This window comes from Podarcis vaucheri (genome assembly GCF_965113315.1).
Source record: "Podarcis vaucheri genome assembly, chromosome: 5".
In the NCBI taxonomy this organism is placed as follows: domain Eukaryota; kingdom Metazoa; phylum Chordata; class Lepidosauria; order Squamata; family Lacertidae; genus Podarcis; species Podarcis vaucheri.
In genome coordinates this window covers 22,778,881-22,795,366 of record NC_138763.1, presented here as the reverse complement: position 1 = coordinate 22,795,366, position 16,486 = coordinate 22,778,881, and the positions used below count along the sequence as shown (strand labels likewise).

At 42.5% G+C, this 16,486-nt stretch overlaps 1 protein-coding gene across 13 annotated transcripts in view; it reads left to right on the top strand.

Moving 5' to 3' along the window:
- Positions 1-16,486, top strand: part of LEKR1 (leucine, glutamate and lysine rich 1) — a 67,288-nt gene that overhangs the window by 31,925 nt on the left and 18,877 nt on the right. For all 13 annotated transcript variants that reach the window (XM_082224180.1, XM_082224182.1, XM_082224185.1 and 10 more), the window contains 2 exons: positions 6,032-6,113; positions 16,122-16,199. In XM_082224180.1, the coding sequence (XP_082080306.1) occupies positions 6,032-6,113; positions 16,122-16,199 (160 nt within the window). The remainder of the gene's footprint in view (positions 1-6,031; positions 6,114-16,121; positions 16,200-16,486) is intronic.

Below are 16,486 nucleotides of genomic sequence, written 5' to 3'. Positions count from 1 at the left end.
TGCAGGGCCCTGGTCTCTTGTGACAGAGTGTTCCACCAGATCGGAGCCACAGCCGAAAAAGCCCTGGCTCTAGTTGAGGCCAGCCTAACTTCTCTGTGGCCTGGGACCTTCAAGATGTTTTTGTTTGAAGACCGTAAGTTTCTCTGTGGGGCATACCAGGATAGGCGGTCCCGTAGGTACGAGGGTCCTAGGCCGTATAGGGCTTTAAAGGTTAAAACCAGCACTTTAAACCTGATCCTGTACTCCACCGGGAGCCAGTGCAGCTGGTATAGCACCGGGTGAATGTGATCTCGCAGCAAAGACCTCGTAAGGAGTCTCGCTGCAGCATTCTGCACCCGCTGGAGTTTCTGGGTCAGTCTCAAGGGCAGCCCCACGTAGAGCGAGTTACAATAATCCAGTCTAGAGGTGACCGTCACGTGGGTCACAGTGGCTAGGTCAGGGCGAGAGAGGTAAGGAGCCAACCGCTTAGCTTGGCGGAGATGGAAAAATGCCGCCTTTGTTATAGCTGCAATCTGCGCCTCCATGGAAAGGGAGGTGTCGAAGATTACACCCAAACTCTTAATGGACGGTGCTGGCACTAATTGCGCCCCTGCAAGAGATGGGAGGTACCACTGTAAATGCTCTTTGTGGCAAGGGGCTGTATGCACAAGCTGTAATGTGCAAAGGCTGCTCACCCCACGAATCAGCCTTATTACCTGGAGGTTTTACATACTTGGTGTAGTATGTGTTTTTGGTAGTGGCTGGCATGAATGTGGAGGCCAATCCTTGATAAGAATGGCCCCCACACATTGCAGCTTCTGCATGCATGCTGTCGTCAAATGTAAGCATTTCCAGTGGGAAAAGTGTAAGGCCTATGATAGATTTTAGTTGTCAGCCATGCAGCCCTGGTATTCTGTTGCCTTTCTGTGGTATAACCCTTCACAGGGTTTATTATAGCATAACCCTTCACAGACTAGACTGACTCATCAGGTGATTAACTTTTAGGTTATTTGTAACATTAATCCTACAATATTCCAATTTTCTTAAGGAACTTCTTGTTTTTTCCTGTATTTTGATGAGGCCTGATAATTTGTGTGTGAGAGAATGAGTAAGTGATATGTAAAGCATACTTATTTCTCTTATATTTCATAGAATAATCGAATTGTAGAGTTGGAAGTGACCACAGGGGTTATCTAACCCAACTTGGGGCTTGAACTCACGGCCCTGAGATTAAAAGTCTCATGCTCTGCCTACTGAGCTATCCCAGGACAAACACCTGCTGGGGAAGGGCTGTGGCTTAGCCTTGTGGAGCACATTCTTTGCATACAAAGGCCCCAGGTTCAATTGCCAGCATCTCCTAAAAGGGCAGGAAAAGTATCCTATCTAAAACCATGGATATCTGCAGCCAGTCAATGTAGACCAGGTGTGGGGAACCTTTGGCCCTCCACGTGTTCTTGAACAACAGCTCCCGCCCTCCCTGGCTGCTGGCTATGCTTGCAGGAGCTGATGTGCATTGCAATTCAGCAACATCTGGAGGGTCAAAGGTTTCCTGGTGCAGACAGTACTGAGCTGGATGGACCAATGGTCTGCATAAGGCAACTTACTCAAGCACATTGATCTCTCCAACTGGGCTATCTGTCATGTTGTTGTTTAGTCGTGTCCGACTCTTTGTGACCCCATGGACCAGAGCACACCAGGCACTTCTGTCTTCCACTGCCTCCCACAGTTTGATCAAACTCATGCTGGTAGCTTCGAGAACACTGTCCAACCATCTCGTCCTCTGTCGTCCCCTTCTCCTTGTGCCCTCCATCTTTCCCAACATGAGGGTCTTTTCCAGGGAGTCTTCTCTTCTCATGAGGTGGCCAAAGTATTGGAGCCTCAGCTTCAGGATCTGTCCTTCCAGTGAGCACTCAGGGCTGATTTCCTTAAGAATGGAGAGGTTTGATCTTCTTGCAGTCCATGGGACTCTCAAGAGTCTCCTCCAGCACCATAATTCAAAAGCATCAATTCTTCAGCGATCAGCCTTCTTTATGGTCCAGCTCTCACTTCCATACATCACTACTGGGAAAACCATAAGGTAAAGGTAAAGGTACCCCTGCCCGTACAGGCCAGTCTTGACAGACTCTAGGGTTGTGCGCCCATCTCACTTAAGAGGCCGGGGGCCAGCGCTGTCCGGAGACACTTCCGGGTCACGTGGCCAGCGTGACAAAGCTGCATCTGGCGAGCCAGCGCAGCACACGGAAACACCGTTTACCTTCCCGCCAGTAAGCGGTCCCTATTAATCTACTTGCACCCGGGGGTGCTTTCGAACTGCTAGTTTGGCAGGTGGGGGAAACCATAGCTTTAACTATATGGACCTTTGTTGGCAAGGTGATGTCGCTGCTTTTTAAGATGCTGTTTAGGTTTGCCATTGCTATATTGAAATAATTATTGAAACATTTTTACATAACAGCTCTTCCAGTTGTGTGTACTTTCGTTTTCCTCTCGGTAAATGAGGTTTTACTAAGAAGATGGGTTGGGGTGGTATGTAAAAGGTTCACCTATTGTTATCTCAACATTTGGCGTCATTGTATGCCATCTTTAACATCTCTGGAATGTTCGAGCTGTAACAAAAGGGTCGCCATGACCGCTTCTGTTATAGCTGTTGACAATACCTTTTTGATATAATCTACTGTTGTGTGGGTTGGGGTTTTTTTTGTCCTTGTCAGATTTTTCACATGCTTATATCTGAAGGGCAGCATAAAAAACATTGTTCTATGAAAAAATAAGCTAAATATTCTGAATACAAATGAAACTTTCCGATTTTTTTGCCACAAGTAAGTAAAGCAGTGGTTCCCAATTAGCTAAGAAATGCGGACCCTCTGTTTTTGAAAGGCCAAGCAATGGACTTTTGATTTTTTTAGATATATCTATGATAGGTTTTGTTATATGAATGATGCTGCAGACCCCTCAGATGGGTTACGCACACTTCCTCGGGTCCACGGACCACCAATTGGGAACCACTGAACTAAAGAACTAGAATTTAATCTGTCATGTGTCACTAAGTCCAAGGTACCTGTTGTCTTCCTACTGCTCTTATTAATTAAAACATTTATGAGTCACCTTTCCACTCAGAAACTAAGCACCCAAGGCTATATGCAACCAGGTATTTACAGGCTGACATGGCTGCTTTTCTGGAATGTTAAGCTCTCGGGTATTTTCCCATTATTGTGGCTGCGTGTGTTTGTGTTTGTGTGTGTGTGTCTTTCTCTGGGATTGTCCAGGCATTTTGAAGCTTTGTTATTGTTGTACCCTGCCACTGCCAGTCAGTTGGCTTAAATGATTTCACTGAGGGGAAAACAGCAGGCTTGGGAGATGTACAATCTGAGGTGCTTCAGTATACCCACAGCAGGGTGCAGGAAGCAAGGCAAGTTGGCAGCCACTGTGTGCTAACAAAAGCTGACAGATTAACTCCTGGGGGTGGGGGAAGTGACTGTGAAACTTCTTTATTTTCTCCATCATTTGCAGTGATCATTTGCCTGTATGGCCCACTGTAATTGTTCAAAGCAAACTAATGTTTGGGGGAAACCATTTGTCTTCTTCTTTTGAACATCATCTTAAGAAGGTTCTATCTAAGTTGTCATTCATTTTCCATTCCTTTTTATTTAGATTACACACCTTAGGTACATGTAGTACCCAGGTGCTCTGGATATGCTAGACAACAATGACGATAGAGTTATCGGTGATGTGCATATGAAGTACATCAGGGTAAAAATAGTTTCAAATTCAAGGGGTGGGACATCTGTGCCAAGATTAATGCAGCAATTATCATCAAATGCTGTTTGGTTATGAGGTTATTTATGGGGCACTTAGAGCCTAGGGCTTGCCGATCAGAAGGTTGGTGGTTCAAATCCCCATGACGGGGTGAGCTCCCGTTGTTCGGTCCCAGCTCTTGTCCACCTAGCAGTTCGAAAGCACACCAGGGTACAAGTAGATAAATAGGTACCGCTCCAGCGGGAAGGTAAACGGCGTTTCCATGCGCTGCTCTGGTTCGCCAGAAGCGGCTTAGTCATGCTGGCCACATGACCCAGAAGCTGTCTGCAGACAAACACCGGCTCCCTCAGCCTATAGAGCAAGATGAGCGCTGCAACCCCAGAGTCGTCTGCGACTGGACCTAACGGTCAGGGAGTACCTTTACCTTTTTACCTTTAGTAAATGACTATCCCTTCTTGCTGCCCATTTCTAGCTTCATTGTACATGGGTGGCCTAGCAGTCCCTGGCAAGATGTTTCCACAGCTGAGGTCTGTGATCTGCCACTTTGCGCATTACACTGGCCCCATGGATGCTGATGAAGGAGTGACTCCTACATCTGCAAAAATCTCACCAACTGTAAAGTGTGAATTTGCCCTCTCTGAGTTAATAGTATCATCACTTGTCTATACCAGCTGCCTAAAATATCAATTGTTTGGATTTTTATAAATGTTCCCTAGGTTAATGATAATGTATAAGAATTTATAGCACCTTAAGGATAGGACAGCACAAGAATAATTTTTTAAGAATCTCCTTTCTGAAATTGGATTTATTGGACTGTTGTATAAACCACTGGCTTTTATTTCCAGAATGATTTTTTAGAGTACAGGTTATTACAATATTATGTGCAAGTTGAAAATCAGTCTAGAATAGACAGTAAGAAAACAAAATAAACGTACTAATTACTTCCTATCGGTAATGCAAAATCTGTTGAAAGACCAATTCCCATCAGTGCCTATCAGTTTCAGAAGTTGACGCTGCTTGACTTCTTTTTACAAAAAGCTTATATACAGGATGTTTATTATACACTTCTGGTGTTACCAGAAAAATCCGAGGGCTCCCTTGGACAAAAACAAAGACACCAACCAGGATAACTTGGAGCAAAACAGCAGCCTGTAGGCTTGGCCTTTATTGAACTGTTGCAACAGGGTGTTCCCCTCACTTGCAGGAGAGAGGAAAGACCCAGAAAGATGGTGTGCAAGACCTTATAAAAACTTTTGAAATTCCCATCCTCTAGGTCAAGCCCACCCCCAGAAACATCATGCATACATTACAGAAAGGAGGGGTTGACATCATGCATACATTACAGAAAGGAGGGGTTGAGGGAGGAGTTGTGGTGGTAACCTGAGTGTCCTGTCACCTGGCTGGTTCCTCCTTTCCCCCTCCCCATGAGTCACTTCCAGGAGACAAAGGGGAGTTGGCAGTTTCCTGCCCCCAGAGGGAAGATCTGATCATTGTCCTTTGTTTCAGTCCATGCTGAATCCACTCCCATATGCAAGTTCTTTGTGATCTTGATGGTCTTCTGTCTAGGACCATCAGGGTTGGCATAGCAACTGGGCAGGGCTCCTGTGGATGTGCTGGGATGGTGAAGGGATTATGGCTGACCAGAACCAAGCCACCCCCCTTTGATAGTCCTTGTCATATGGAGTAACACAAAAATGGAACAGTGCAAATCCGATGTATGGTTGATTTTTCTATGAATTTATAACAGAAGTGTGGCATATGTAGTGTGTGAGTGTGAGTGTGTGAAGTTTGTACAAACTGAATGATTGGGGTGGGGGGTTCCTGCTACACTGGTTTCGTAGAAAGGTGCCTTGTTCTTGTATCACTTTAAATCACAGATGAAGTAAGGTGAATGCACAGCATGCTGGTGTATGATGCTGAAATCATGGGCGCTTGGTTCTTCCTTCATTCCTGCTGCTCCTGAACTGCTGGGAGCTAAGCTCTGATATGGCTGAAGCTGAACATTTGAAGATTCTGGACATATAAGAGAAAGTTATTCATGCAGCACACAATTAAACTATTGCACTAGCTCCCACAGGAGAGAGTGATGGCCACCAACTTGGATGGCTTTATGGCTACTAGCTTCAATGGCCATGTTCCACTTCCTTTAACTGCGGTTTAAAGTGACATGCAAATGAGAGCATTAAAAAAGACTACCTGCTGTAATGTGCGCAGCCTACTATGGGCTTTCGAGGAAGAACGCAGGATGGAATAATAATGTTAAATGATGATAATATATATTAACAATTTCTTATTTCAGATTTAACAAGTCAAGTAGAGACAATTGAGCACAAGTTCCAGAAAGCAGCTGCCGAAATCAGCCATTATAAAGAACTATTCGTGTAAGACACTTAATTTTATTCATATCAGGTATAAATTTTATTCATAACAGGTATCGTTTTTTCCTGCCTGATTCCCCTGTAATTATGTGCTAAAATGTAAGAGATAATGAATACTAGGTTAGTTTATTGAAGTCTGCTAAGGACTGAGAGTAGTGTTGATTTTTATTTTCAAAATATATAAGACATGGAACATATTGTTTCATGCAGCCTCAGTCTCCTTTCACACCACCCCAATCTCTGAGTGGTGCAAGATTCCAGGGGTTCCAGGCACTTACCTAGGCTTCATGTTTCCTTTCAGAATGAGGCTGTGGTGTCTTTAAGATACAGGGTTTATTTACACATATATACAACCTGAGCCTACAATGGAGGGGTTCGTAGCATTAGCACCTCATGAGGGTCTTGTTTCTCCCATAGTCACAGCCTTGGGTTCAGACAGACACCATTTCTCTCTCTCCCTGCCCCCAGCTTGCTGCTTTCCTTCTCAGTGACATCACTCCTAACACTAACTTCTCTAACCTAAGCTACGGCTTTATCTCTTAATAGCCCATCACCTCACAGCAAACTAGCCTGGCTTAATTAACTTTTAACACTTACTGGCTTAATTAACTTTTAACACTTACTGATTCCAGGGGATTAGAAGTGTCAAGCACACAGCTTAGCACCCCAAGCCTTAATTAAATCTTAACATCTACTGGACCCAGAAATTTAGGGGAGTATGGGACCCACAAACTCATAACACTATTTTATTATCTTTTTGGTGCCTTATTACGTTGTAGGTTGTTGTCCTCTTCTGATCCCATGAAGCAACCTATAGACGTCTTAGTGATCAACTTGTTCCAAGGAGAGCTGGAAATGAAATGAACCCTTTTGATCTCCTATGTTTCCTCTTATTTTGGAGAGCAATAGTCTTTTAAAGAGACAGACACTTCTCTTATTGTGCTCCTGGATTTTCCACTCGGTGCACTCCCTGCCCATTGTACTGTAGGAGTGTGGGACACTCAGTTCCTCAGGCCTGGAAAAAAGTCAATCATTGTATCATTTTACTGTTGTTAGCCGCTCTGAGCCCAGCTTTGGTTGGGGAGGGCGGGATATAAATAAATTGTTATTATTATTATTAGTTTCCCGGCTGTGGTCCTGTGGGTCTTGGTGCTGCCTGCCAGTCTTGGCGTCAGTGGACTCCTGAGCACCAGCATCATGCTTAGGGCCAGAAACCCAGTCTTCCTCCTCTGCTGGTGACCCTGTAACTTCCAACTCAATATCCTTGCCACTGCTAGATTTGGGGATCAAGAGAGTTAACGAGGTTATATGCATAGTGTATTTTTGAATGAGTAGAGAACTTAGAAAAACAATTCAGGAGATACTGGGAATCTTTTACACTGCAAGGAAATTGAACGTAGCAGCCCTGCTGGATCAAGCCAAAGGTCCACTGCCTCCAAACATGGAACTCCATAGTAGTTATCATGCTCAATAGCCATTGGTTGGCCACTTTAAGGCTCCTGACTCTGCAGTGGCAGCTACGTCTCTACCTGCCCCACACCTGAAGGCACATATTATGTCACATGTGAGCCAGGCTGATGTGATTTGTGGGAAGTGACCAGTATGGACAAAAGCCCATTTTTGTTTCAGATTTTGAGTTCATGGCATCTGGCACTGCAGTGATAAGGAACAGTGGCACACAACCTTCTCACTCCTCCAACGTACAATTTCCAGCAGCAAAGAGGTGGTGGTGGTGAGACCCATTTGTACAAAGTGAATGCAAGAGCCACAAAGAAAACAGGAAATCCTGCCAAGTCAGAGTGTAGAGCTCATAAAAGGAACACGCGAGGCTGAGAACTGAGTGAAAAACACCTGCACACACCCAAAGTCAAGGCAGATGCTTATATAAGAGATGCAGAAAAGCCTGCCGCAAAATATGGGCAGAGAATGCACTGCGAGCGAGTGGCTGCATGGCTTGTTCAAACCGCAACACAGTTCTGTACAAAGAAGCCCAAACACTTGCCCCACAAGAGGGAGGCCTGCCACTGAGCGTGTGGAAATGATATAGCCGGTATAAACAAACTTTAGTGGAAGAAGCATTATTGGCAAGAATGGTGAAAAGTTCATTACCCATAATAGCAAGTTTCAGCTCCCTGCAACCCCTGCTTGTGAAGGCCAGAGAATCCTCACAAGAAGGACAAATTGTCAGATCCCTTTTTACATCACTGGATGGGCTATGCACACAAGCCTAGGTCTTATAAGATCTACCTGTACCAAGTCAGACTATTGGTCTTTACTTCATCTGCATCAACGCTATTGACACCTACTAGTAGTAGCTTTTAAGGTTTCAGAAAGGAGATTTTCCAGCCCATCCAGGAAATGTCTGGGGTTCAAATTTGGACCTTTTGCATGGAAAGCATAGCATGTGCTCTTCCACTGTCATACAGTTCCCGGCATTCATTAGATACAGTCATGATTAGTAATTTGTCGTTTAGTTGTGTCCGACTCTTTGTGACCCCATGGACCAGAGCACGCCATGCACGCCTGTCTTCCACTGCCTCCTGCATGCTGGTAGCTTCGAGAACACTGTCCGACCATCTCGTCCTCTGTCATCCCCTTCTCCTTGTGCCCTCCATCTTTCCCAACATCAGGGTCTTTTCCAGGGAGTCTTCTCTTCTCATGAGGTGGCCAAAGTATTGGAGCCTCAGCTTCAGGATCTGTCCTTCCAGTGAGCACTCAGGGCTGATTTCCTTCAGAATGGGTAGGTTTGATCTTCTTGCAGTCCATGGGACTCTCAAGAGTCTCCTCCAGCACCATAATTCAAAAGCATCAATTCTGATTAGTAATATTTGACCTTAATACTTTTTTCCTTGCTATATCAAAAGTGGACTTTTAACCATAACAAATTCAGGAGTGAAATTCCTTTTTATATTTGTGGTACATTTTACATTCAGAGGTAGTGTACATGGATTGTTATTTCAAAAGACATCAGTCAGTATTCTTTTCAATAGGCTTTCCTTTCTTGAAATATATGTACAGTTTCTTTATGATATTTAGGTTCTTGCATTCACATATTTTTGGGGGGGTGGGGGTGGAAAAACAAATCTACAAATACCCTGTTGCTAAGCGGTCCAAATATTTTAACAGTAATTGAAATGAAAAACACAGTGATTGCATATACATAAATATACCATAATGAGTTTCCATAATGAGTCTGGATCTAATTTAGCGAAGTAGTATATTCTATTTCAGTTTAAGTATAAATATAAAGATTAACTAGAGTTATTAATAGGTGAAGTAATGTTATAATGATGAGAAGTTTCTCCAAGTTTCCAGCTTTAGCGGGGTTTGAATTGTTATGCTGCTTGCCTGTTTTCATTCCTGACTTACTGAAAAACCAGCACCACAAATTCAGTGTTTGGTGGTTGCTACAGTAAATGATCACATACTAGGTTTAAATTACATTGAGAACATACACTGCCCGCATTTAAAGTGTCAGGCAGCACATCACTCATTTGTAATACATGCCTGTCAACTTTTCCCCCAATCTGAAGGCTTTCCCCGCAATCTGAAGTCCCAATCTTCCCTGTTGTTTCACCTATAATTACCGTAAGAAAAGACAAGAAAATTAAGGATAGTTTCATATATTCCTAAATGTGTGCCTAATTTATATTTCAGAACTGAGCACTGGAATAACATTCTGGCTGACCTTAACCAGGAGACTACCAGTGCATCCGTTTCTGTGTGTGTGCCTGCCTTCTTCTGTGGTGCTCTCATAGTAATCTCTACTCCTGCATCAAATATTGGTGGTGTTGAGTCTGGCATCATATGACACATTTTGTTGTTGTTTAGTCGTTTAGTCGTGTCTGACTCTTCGTGACCCCATGGACCAGAGCACGCCAGGCACTCCTGTCTTCCACTGCCTCCCGCAGTTTGGTCAAAATGACACATTTAGCCTCTTGCAATTGCTACTTGACTCTATTCAGCCAGAGACCAGGAGCAGGCTTTGAGCATTCTTTCTCCCTTGCTCCCGACTTCCATCTAGTTTCCTCCAGGTGAGAGGGAAGTATTGTGCTCCAATAGATGCAGCCTTGCATGATGCAGTCACCAGCTTTCTCCTGCTCTGAGAAGAGCTGAGGAGGAAGTGTGCAGTGTGAGCTAGTGGCGGCTGGTGATGTGAGGCAAAGTGTAAAAATGAGCTTCTGAGTGGTACCAAAAGGAAGGCAGCCCCGCAGTCTTGTGGTGGTGATTGTGTGACCTTTGTAGAAGCAAGATGGTTCAGTCAGAACTAGCCATCAGGCAGATTCAGTGACTGACCAGCAGTGCTCAGTGTGGGCTGCTGACACCATGAACCATCTCCCACAGCAGGAGTGAGCCTGTTGAGCTGGGCTTTAGGACCCACCCAGCGGCTGGTGATGTAGACTGGAAAATGGTACTTGGCTGGTAGTGGTGTTAGTTCAAGATCCCCTCCCCACCCCTGTCTAACCCAGGGCAGATTCTCAGGAGCCGAGGAATGAATGAGTAGGCTCATCAATTTCTTTAAAACAACAACAACAAACCAGTCCATGTTAAACCCACAAACACATTTTAAACAACAATATCATTTTTTTTCTCAATAGGAAAAGGCCTTTCACAGTTCAAACCAAAAACCGCAGTAAATATTTAAAGCAGTTAATTTTCTGATCTGAATAAAGAAGTGCATGTCCAACCAGCCCTGGCAAATGTGGAAGAAACAGCAGTTGTTCTATGTCAGACCAAGTGATGGTTAACAAAGAGATAACTAAGCAATGTGTCCATGCTCTGTGTGCACAGAATCAGGAACATGTTGGAGGGACTTTCTCCGTCTAGTAGGTGTCAGTTATTATCACTCCTCAGCAGACATTTCCAGCAAGAATGATCACCCAGGGGCCTGGCTCCATTTGGGCGGCATACTTGCTGAGTACAATAAGAAATATCCCTTTCCCTCCTACTTCATTTTCCAAAGCTCATCTTCCATTCATGCCTTTTGATTTCCATCTGCAAGATAGAACAGAAAGTTTCATTTTACAGAACTTCCATAGAAGAGAGCAAAAACTGGAAGCAATTGTCTGTATTTTGAAATTGCAGCTCAATCATGGGGTGAGAATGCCCAGTTCCTTTTGTTACTTCATCAGCGGCGCTACAGAAACATTTTCCCTCTGAAGTGTTGTGTAGTTATTCAGTAAATAGTCATTTAAGCAAGCCATCCATGTAAAGACATTTTGGATCGCACTGATAACAAGAACTCTGTAACAAGAACAACCTGGCCAGGATTAAACAAAGCAAGGAAGGAAGTGAGTTGGTGCCAGCAGGGGGTCGATATCTTGACGCATGCCCTGGGGTGGGGGCTACAAAATGCCCCTGAGGCTACAGGAACAATTGGAGAGTAAGGGAATTGGGAGGTCTGGTGGTCTTGTCAGCAGAAGAGTCAAACAAATTTCTCCTGTCTGCTCAAATGAATCCCACTGAACCTGGATCACTAGGGCAAACAGGAGATCAAGGAAACGTCTGGCGAGAAGATAAATCCTTGGAGTTTCTATGTAGGCAGGGACTCAGGTGCCTGGAGATGGATGGATCAGCAGGCACACAGCTTCTGAGGCTGTGGGGATGGGGCAGGCCTCCTAAATCTTTCACACTAGAACCCTTGGTATATTGATTAAACCTTACCACATAAGTGCTTTGTTTCTTTACTTGTTTTTCATATACTTCCAGTTGATGTGCCTAGCAGAGGCCCTTTTCATCTATGGTAAGGTGTGTGAATAGCGAGGAAGGGCTTTCATTTACCTAATGTGGATGGTTGAGAGGGTCTCCCTTGGGAGGTTGTGGACTCTCCTTCCTTGAAGGTTGCTAAGCAGACCTTGGATGGCCATCTGTCATGGGATGCTTTAGCTGAGATTCCTGTATTGCAAGGGGTTGAGTACTTAGTGCAGAAAGTCTTTCCTATTCTAATTAATTCAAGAAGGTTCTGGAAGCTTCTCTGTGTGAAAGAAACAAGCAGAAGGTTCATGATATGTGGGTTATTCCTTCAGAGAAGCTGAGTACAGCTGGCTTAAACTGTTTCTGTTATCTCTGTCAAGGTCATGCTGACAATAATAGTAAGGCCAGAAGGAGTCTGGGTTTCACTCTTTTCTATCTCTCTTTCCAACTGGTGTGGTGTTTTTTATATAGTGCGCTTAATGTTAAGGTTTAGTCTTACTATAAGTTATTGTAAGTTTAAGTCTGCTGCAACTGAATTTCTTAGGAACAGTGCCAATCCTGAATGTATTGGATTTGTGACCATTATGTTCATTTGCCTTCAGTAGCAGTCAAGCTCTGCTGGATGAAATATTAATTGCCTCTGGTCTTATTTTGGGGGAATCCTGCAACGTGTTTTAAGTTTTTACTCTGCTAACTATACATTGATCTGCTCTGGATCAATATTGAGTAGGATACATTACAGAACTAGATGAGCCTTGGGGTCCCTTCCAACTTGAATTCTATGATTCTAGGATCCTACGTACTTTGTGCCCCTTCTCCTACTTTCCTCACAAGGATGATCAGTTGTGCAGCTTTGCAGGTTCATACAGAAAAAGTTCTATTCCCCCCACAAAATCTATATTCTCAGCTGCCCACCTGTACATATATATCACAAATGGCAACTTCAGTGACATCTGAAGCAACCAGGTTGCTTGGAAGAATGGCAGCTTGCCCATGGCTAACAGCAGCAAGGTTCCTGAAATATTTATTCTACAAAAACAAGTCTCTCTCTCTCTCTCTCTCTCTCTCTCTCTCTCTCTCTCTCTGTTTGTGTGTTGTAGCAGCAGCAGTAGCAGCACTGAGTTCACTGTTTTGACCTTATTCCAAAGTTTATCATGCATTATACTTCCTAGTTTTAGTTTTGGTACTCAGAATTAGGTCCTTTTAGTATATAATTAGCGGCATTCAGACTAAATTAGCATCTGTGGTGTCTATGTCATGGATTTACAGCTATAATCTTTGAATATTTGAATCATGTTGCCAAAGAATATCTATACATTTCAAAGGAATGCCTACTGGCAACATTAACACATAATGATATTAAGTCAAGACATCATTTTTCCATGCCACATGTAATGGCTGTAGAACTTTCTTTTGAACTGAATGCTTGAATTCAGCAATTACATAAATCATTGTGACAGCCTGTTCTGGAAATCATTGACTTGACAAATTTCAAAAGAAATTTTTTAGACTTAAAGGTCTTCTGACATTCTTCAGCAAATGTGTTTACTTTCATGTAGCAGTTATTTGACAATAATTAGGTATATGAATCATTGGACAGTTGTCTAATTATTTTTTTACTTCTGAAAGTAGAATAAAAGGAATGAATGAAAAGGCATTCAGAATTCTGCCTTCATTTTTTTAAAGAAACACAAAGTTACAGAATATATGTAATTATGTACACTACATCAGCACCAAAGTAATTAATTTGACAACCAGTATCTTACATACAGCAATAAATTGTAACTACAATAAGCTGATACCTTCATTAGAGTCCAGCAGGCGGGAATGACTGCTTAACCCTTTTTTGTACTGTTAATTATTCAAAATTGAGAAGAAAGCAACAGACACCTGCAGATAAGCAGAGAGTACTGTTGCACGTACCATCACAAACAAGGGTCAGGTGCCACAAATGTGATAGCAAGGTTCTACCTGATTCTTGTCTAAGTTGCTCTCAGTGCTGAGCCAAGTTTTTGAAAAGTATTGCTATACCATTTAGACATCAGTTCCTGCCTTTATCTGTCCCGACCCAGTTCATGTTGCTGCCTGAAGCATGTCGTTTTTACCCTGTTGCCAAGTAGCAGGGTTGGCCCTGACCATTCGTAGACTACCATCCCCATTTGCTTCTTGGCTGAGCTTCCAGTTTGCCTCCAGATCCTGAGTTCTGACAGTACTGTGGGAAAACAGTGGGAGACTGGAAAGGTTTGAAGTCATAGCAAGTGTTTGAGGTTGGAAGAGTACGTCTTTATACTCCGAAGGCCCAACCTTAATCTGTAGAAGCCACACTTCTGGTACTGCTGTGTCTTACTTTCAACCTATATTTTAACAAAGCAGGATGAGGAAACGGTCAGTGAATGTGTTTGCACTATTTATCACAAACAGTAGATAAGAAAAAAAAGTTGAACTTTGGCATGGATGTGGAAAGGAAAAGGAAAAGTACAAAAACCAAAAATGTGGAAATAGATATTTTAAACAAAACCTGTCTAATGCAGAGACTTCAAATGACTTATTATTATTATTATTATTATTATTATTATTATTATTATTATACCCCACCAATCTGGCTGGGTGGCTCACAATATATATCAGAACATACTAAAACATCAGGCATTCAAAACTTCCCAATAATGTATCCACAGCATGTTGTTGCTATTGTTGTTGTTGATATTTATATTTATACCCTGCCCATCTGGCTGGGTTATGAGTATGAAAGAAAAACTCAGCACAACACATGAGAGGTTCCAAATATTCTTTCGTGGAGTTCTTTGAGGACCTGGAATGCCAGACATGTTTCAGTTTGGTCAGCCTTAGTCAGTGGCGTGTACAGTAGTTCCTTATGCATGAGTTGAGCTGTTTCCAAATATTGGTTATAGCAATACACAGCAGGTATTTGCCTTGTCCAAGTTATGCATTTCCTACTGGGCTTATGCTTGAAAGTGATGTAATGCTCCTGCAATACGCCTGGATTTTAGTTAATGAGACGTTTGTTGAGTACAAAATCTAAACAATAAATTAGTCAAAGTACAAGCCCCACATCTTTATACAAATGCAGTGTTTTCCGATGCCACGATGTGACTGCTCTCTCTTTCTGGATGATTGGATTAATCCTTGAGTCCTCATTCTGCCTTACCTGTCAGAAACGATGCCAGGTCTGGTATAGTCTTTTGTGACATCAAGTCACAAAAGTCAAGTATTAGTTATTCTGAGCCATCCTGATTTAAATCAGTCCAGGCAAAGAAGAGCTCTATGCAGACCCTTCACCCCACTCCCTAGCCTACCCATATATTTTAAGGAAAGACAACACTTGCGAGCAAAACAATCCCAAGGGACATGTCTTTTAAAACCTGGAAAAACTGCTGGAATTATAGGGAATGGACAATGTGGCATTGTACTACTGCATCATAAAGAATTTGTTATCAATAATTTGATAATAATAATAACACTTTATTATTTATACCCCACCCATCTTTACCCACTTTCAACTTGCCCTTTATTTCAGATTCTCATTTCCTCATCCTTTTTTCAGCTCCTACTAAGTGACATAATAATAACAATAATAATTATTTATTATTTATACCCCGCCCATCTGGCTGGCCTTCCCCAGCCACTCTGGGCAGCTTCCAATTTATTTATTTTTTAATACTGGAATACATCAAACATTAAAAGCTTCCCTAAACAGGGCTGCCTTCAGATGTCTTCTAAGTACACTTCCTTTGTATGCTCATCTAACCTTTAGCCAAAAGGGTATCCGAAACAGTCCACAACCATGCAAAAAGCATCAACTCCTATGATAATTACCTCTCTTGACTCTGTCCTAATACTTTTTCTGAATTTTTGGATATGGAGGAGAATTGCTCGTAATTTCATTTAGGGTGCCAATAATTTGGAGCATGAGCAAGGAAATGTAGTCACCACTTAAACGGAAGGGATGTGTGCATGTGTTAACAATGCTCTTCAAAGTCATTCTTGTTGCAGATTTTTTTAAAAACAGTTTTAATAATCCCCCATCTAAAGCTAAATAGTCAACGTAAGTATGTACTGAAACAAAATGCAGAACATGAGAAGAGCTTGCCAGAGAGAGAGAAAACCTACGTGGTCCAACATTTTCCTCCCACAAGCAGGGCAAAAGTGCAATAACACTCTCCTGTTTGTATTTTGCCAAAAGGTAAAATAAAACATCTTATTGAGAGCATTAACAAATAAAGGCTACTGTATGAGAAGGATTCTGTTGATTTTTTAAAGGCAAGTAGATTTATAATACTACATTTTATTTTCTAGAAAGAAGTCAAAAGAAGTTGAAGACTATCAAAGTGAACTCCAGAAACTGACATCTGAAATTGGAGCATCCACATCTCAGTATGAGTCAGAATTTATTACAACTGTATGCAGATGCTGCTCCGAAATGTGGAAAATCAAATTATTCTATTCACATGATGGTTTTACCGACATTTTTCATTTATCTTAGCTTTTCTCCTCTTTTGCTTTGGGCTGATTTTCTCTTTTTTATTCTCGTATCTCCTCTTCTTCCCCAACCCTTTTATGATAACTCCCTTTCCCCTCATCAATTTCTGTAAAACGTTTACATTTTTAAGGCACGGAATTATTAATAACAGATGATGACAATAGTAACGTATCACGCTCTC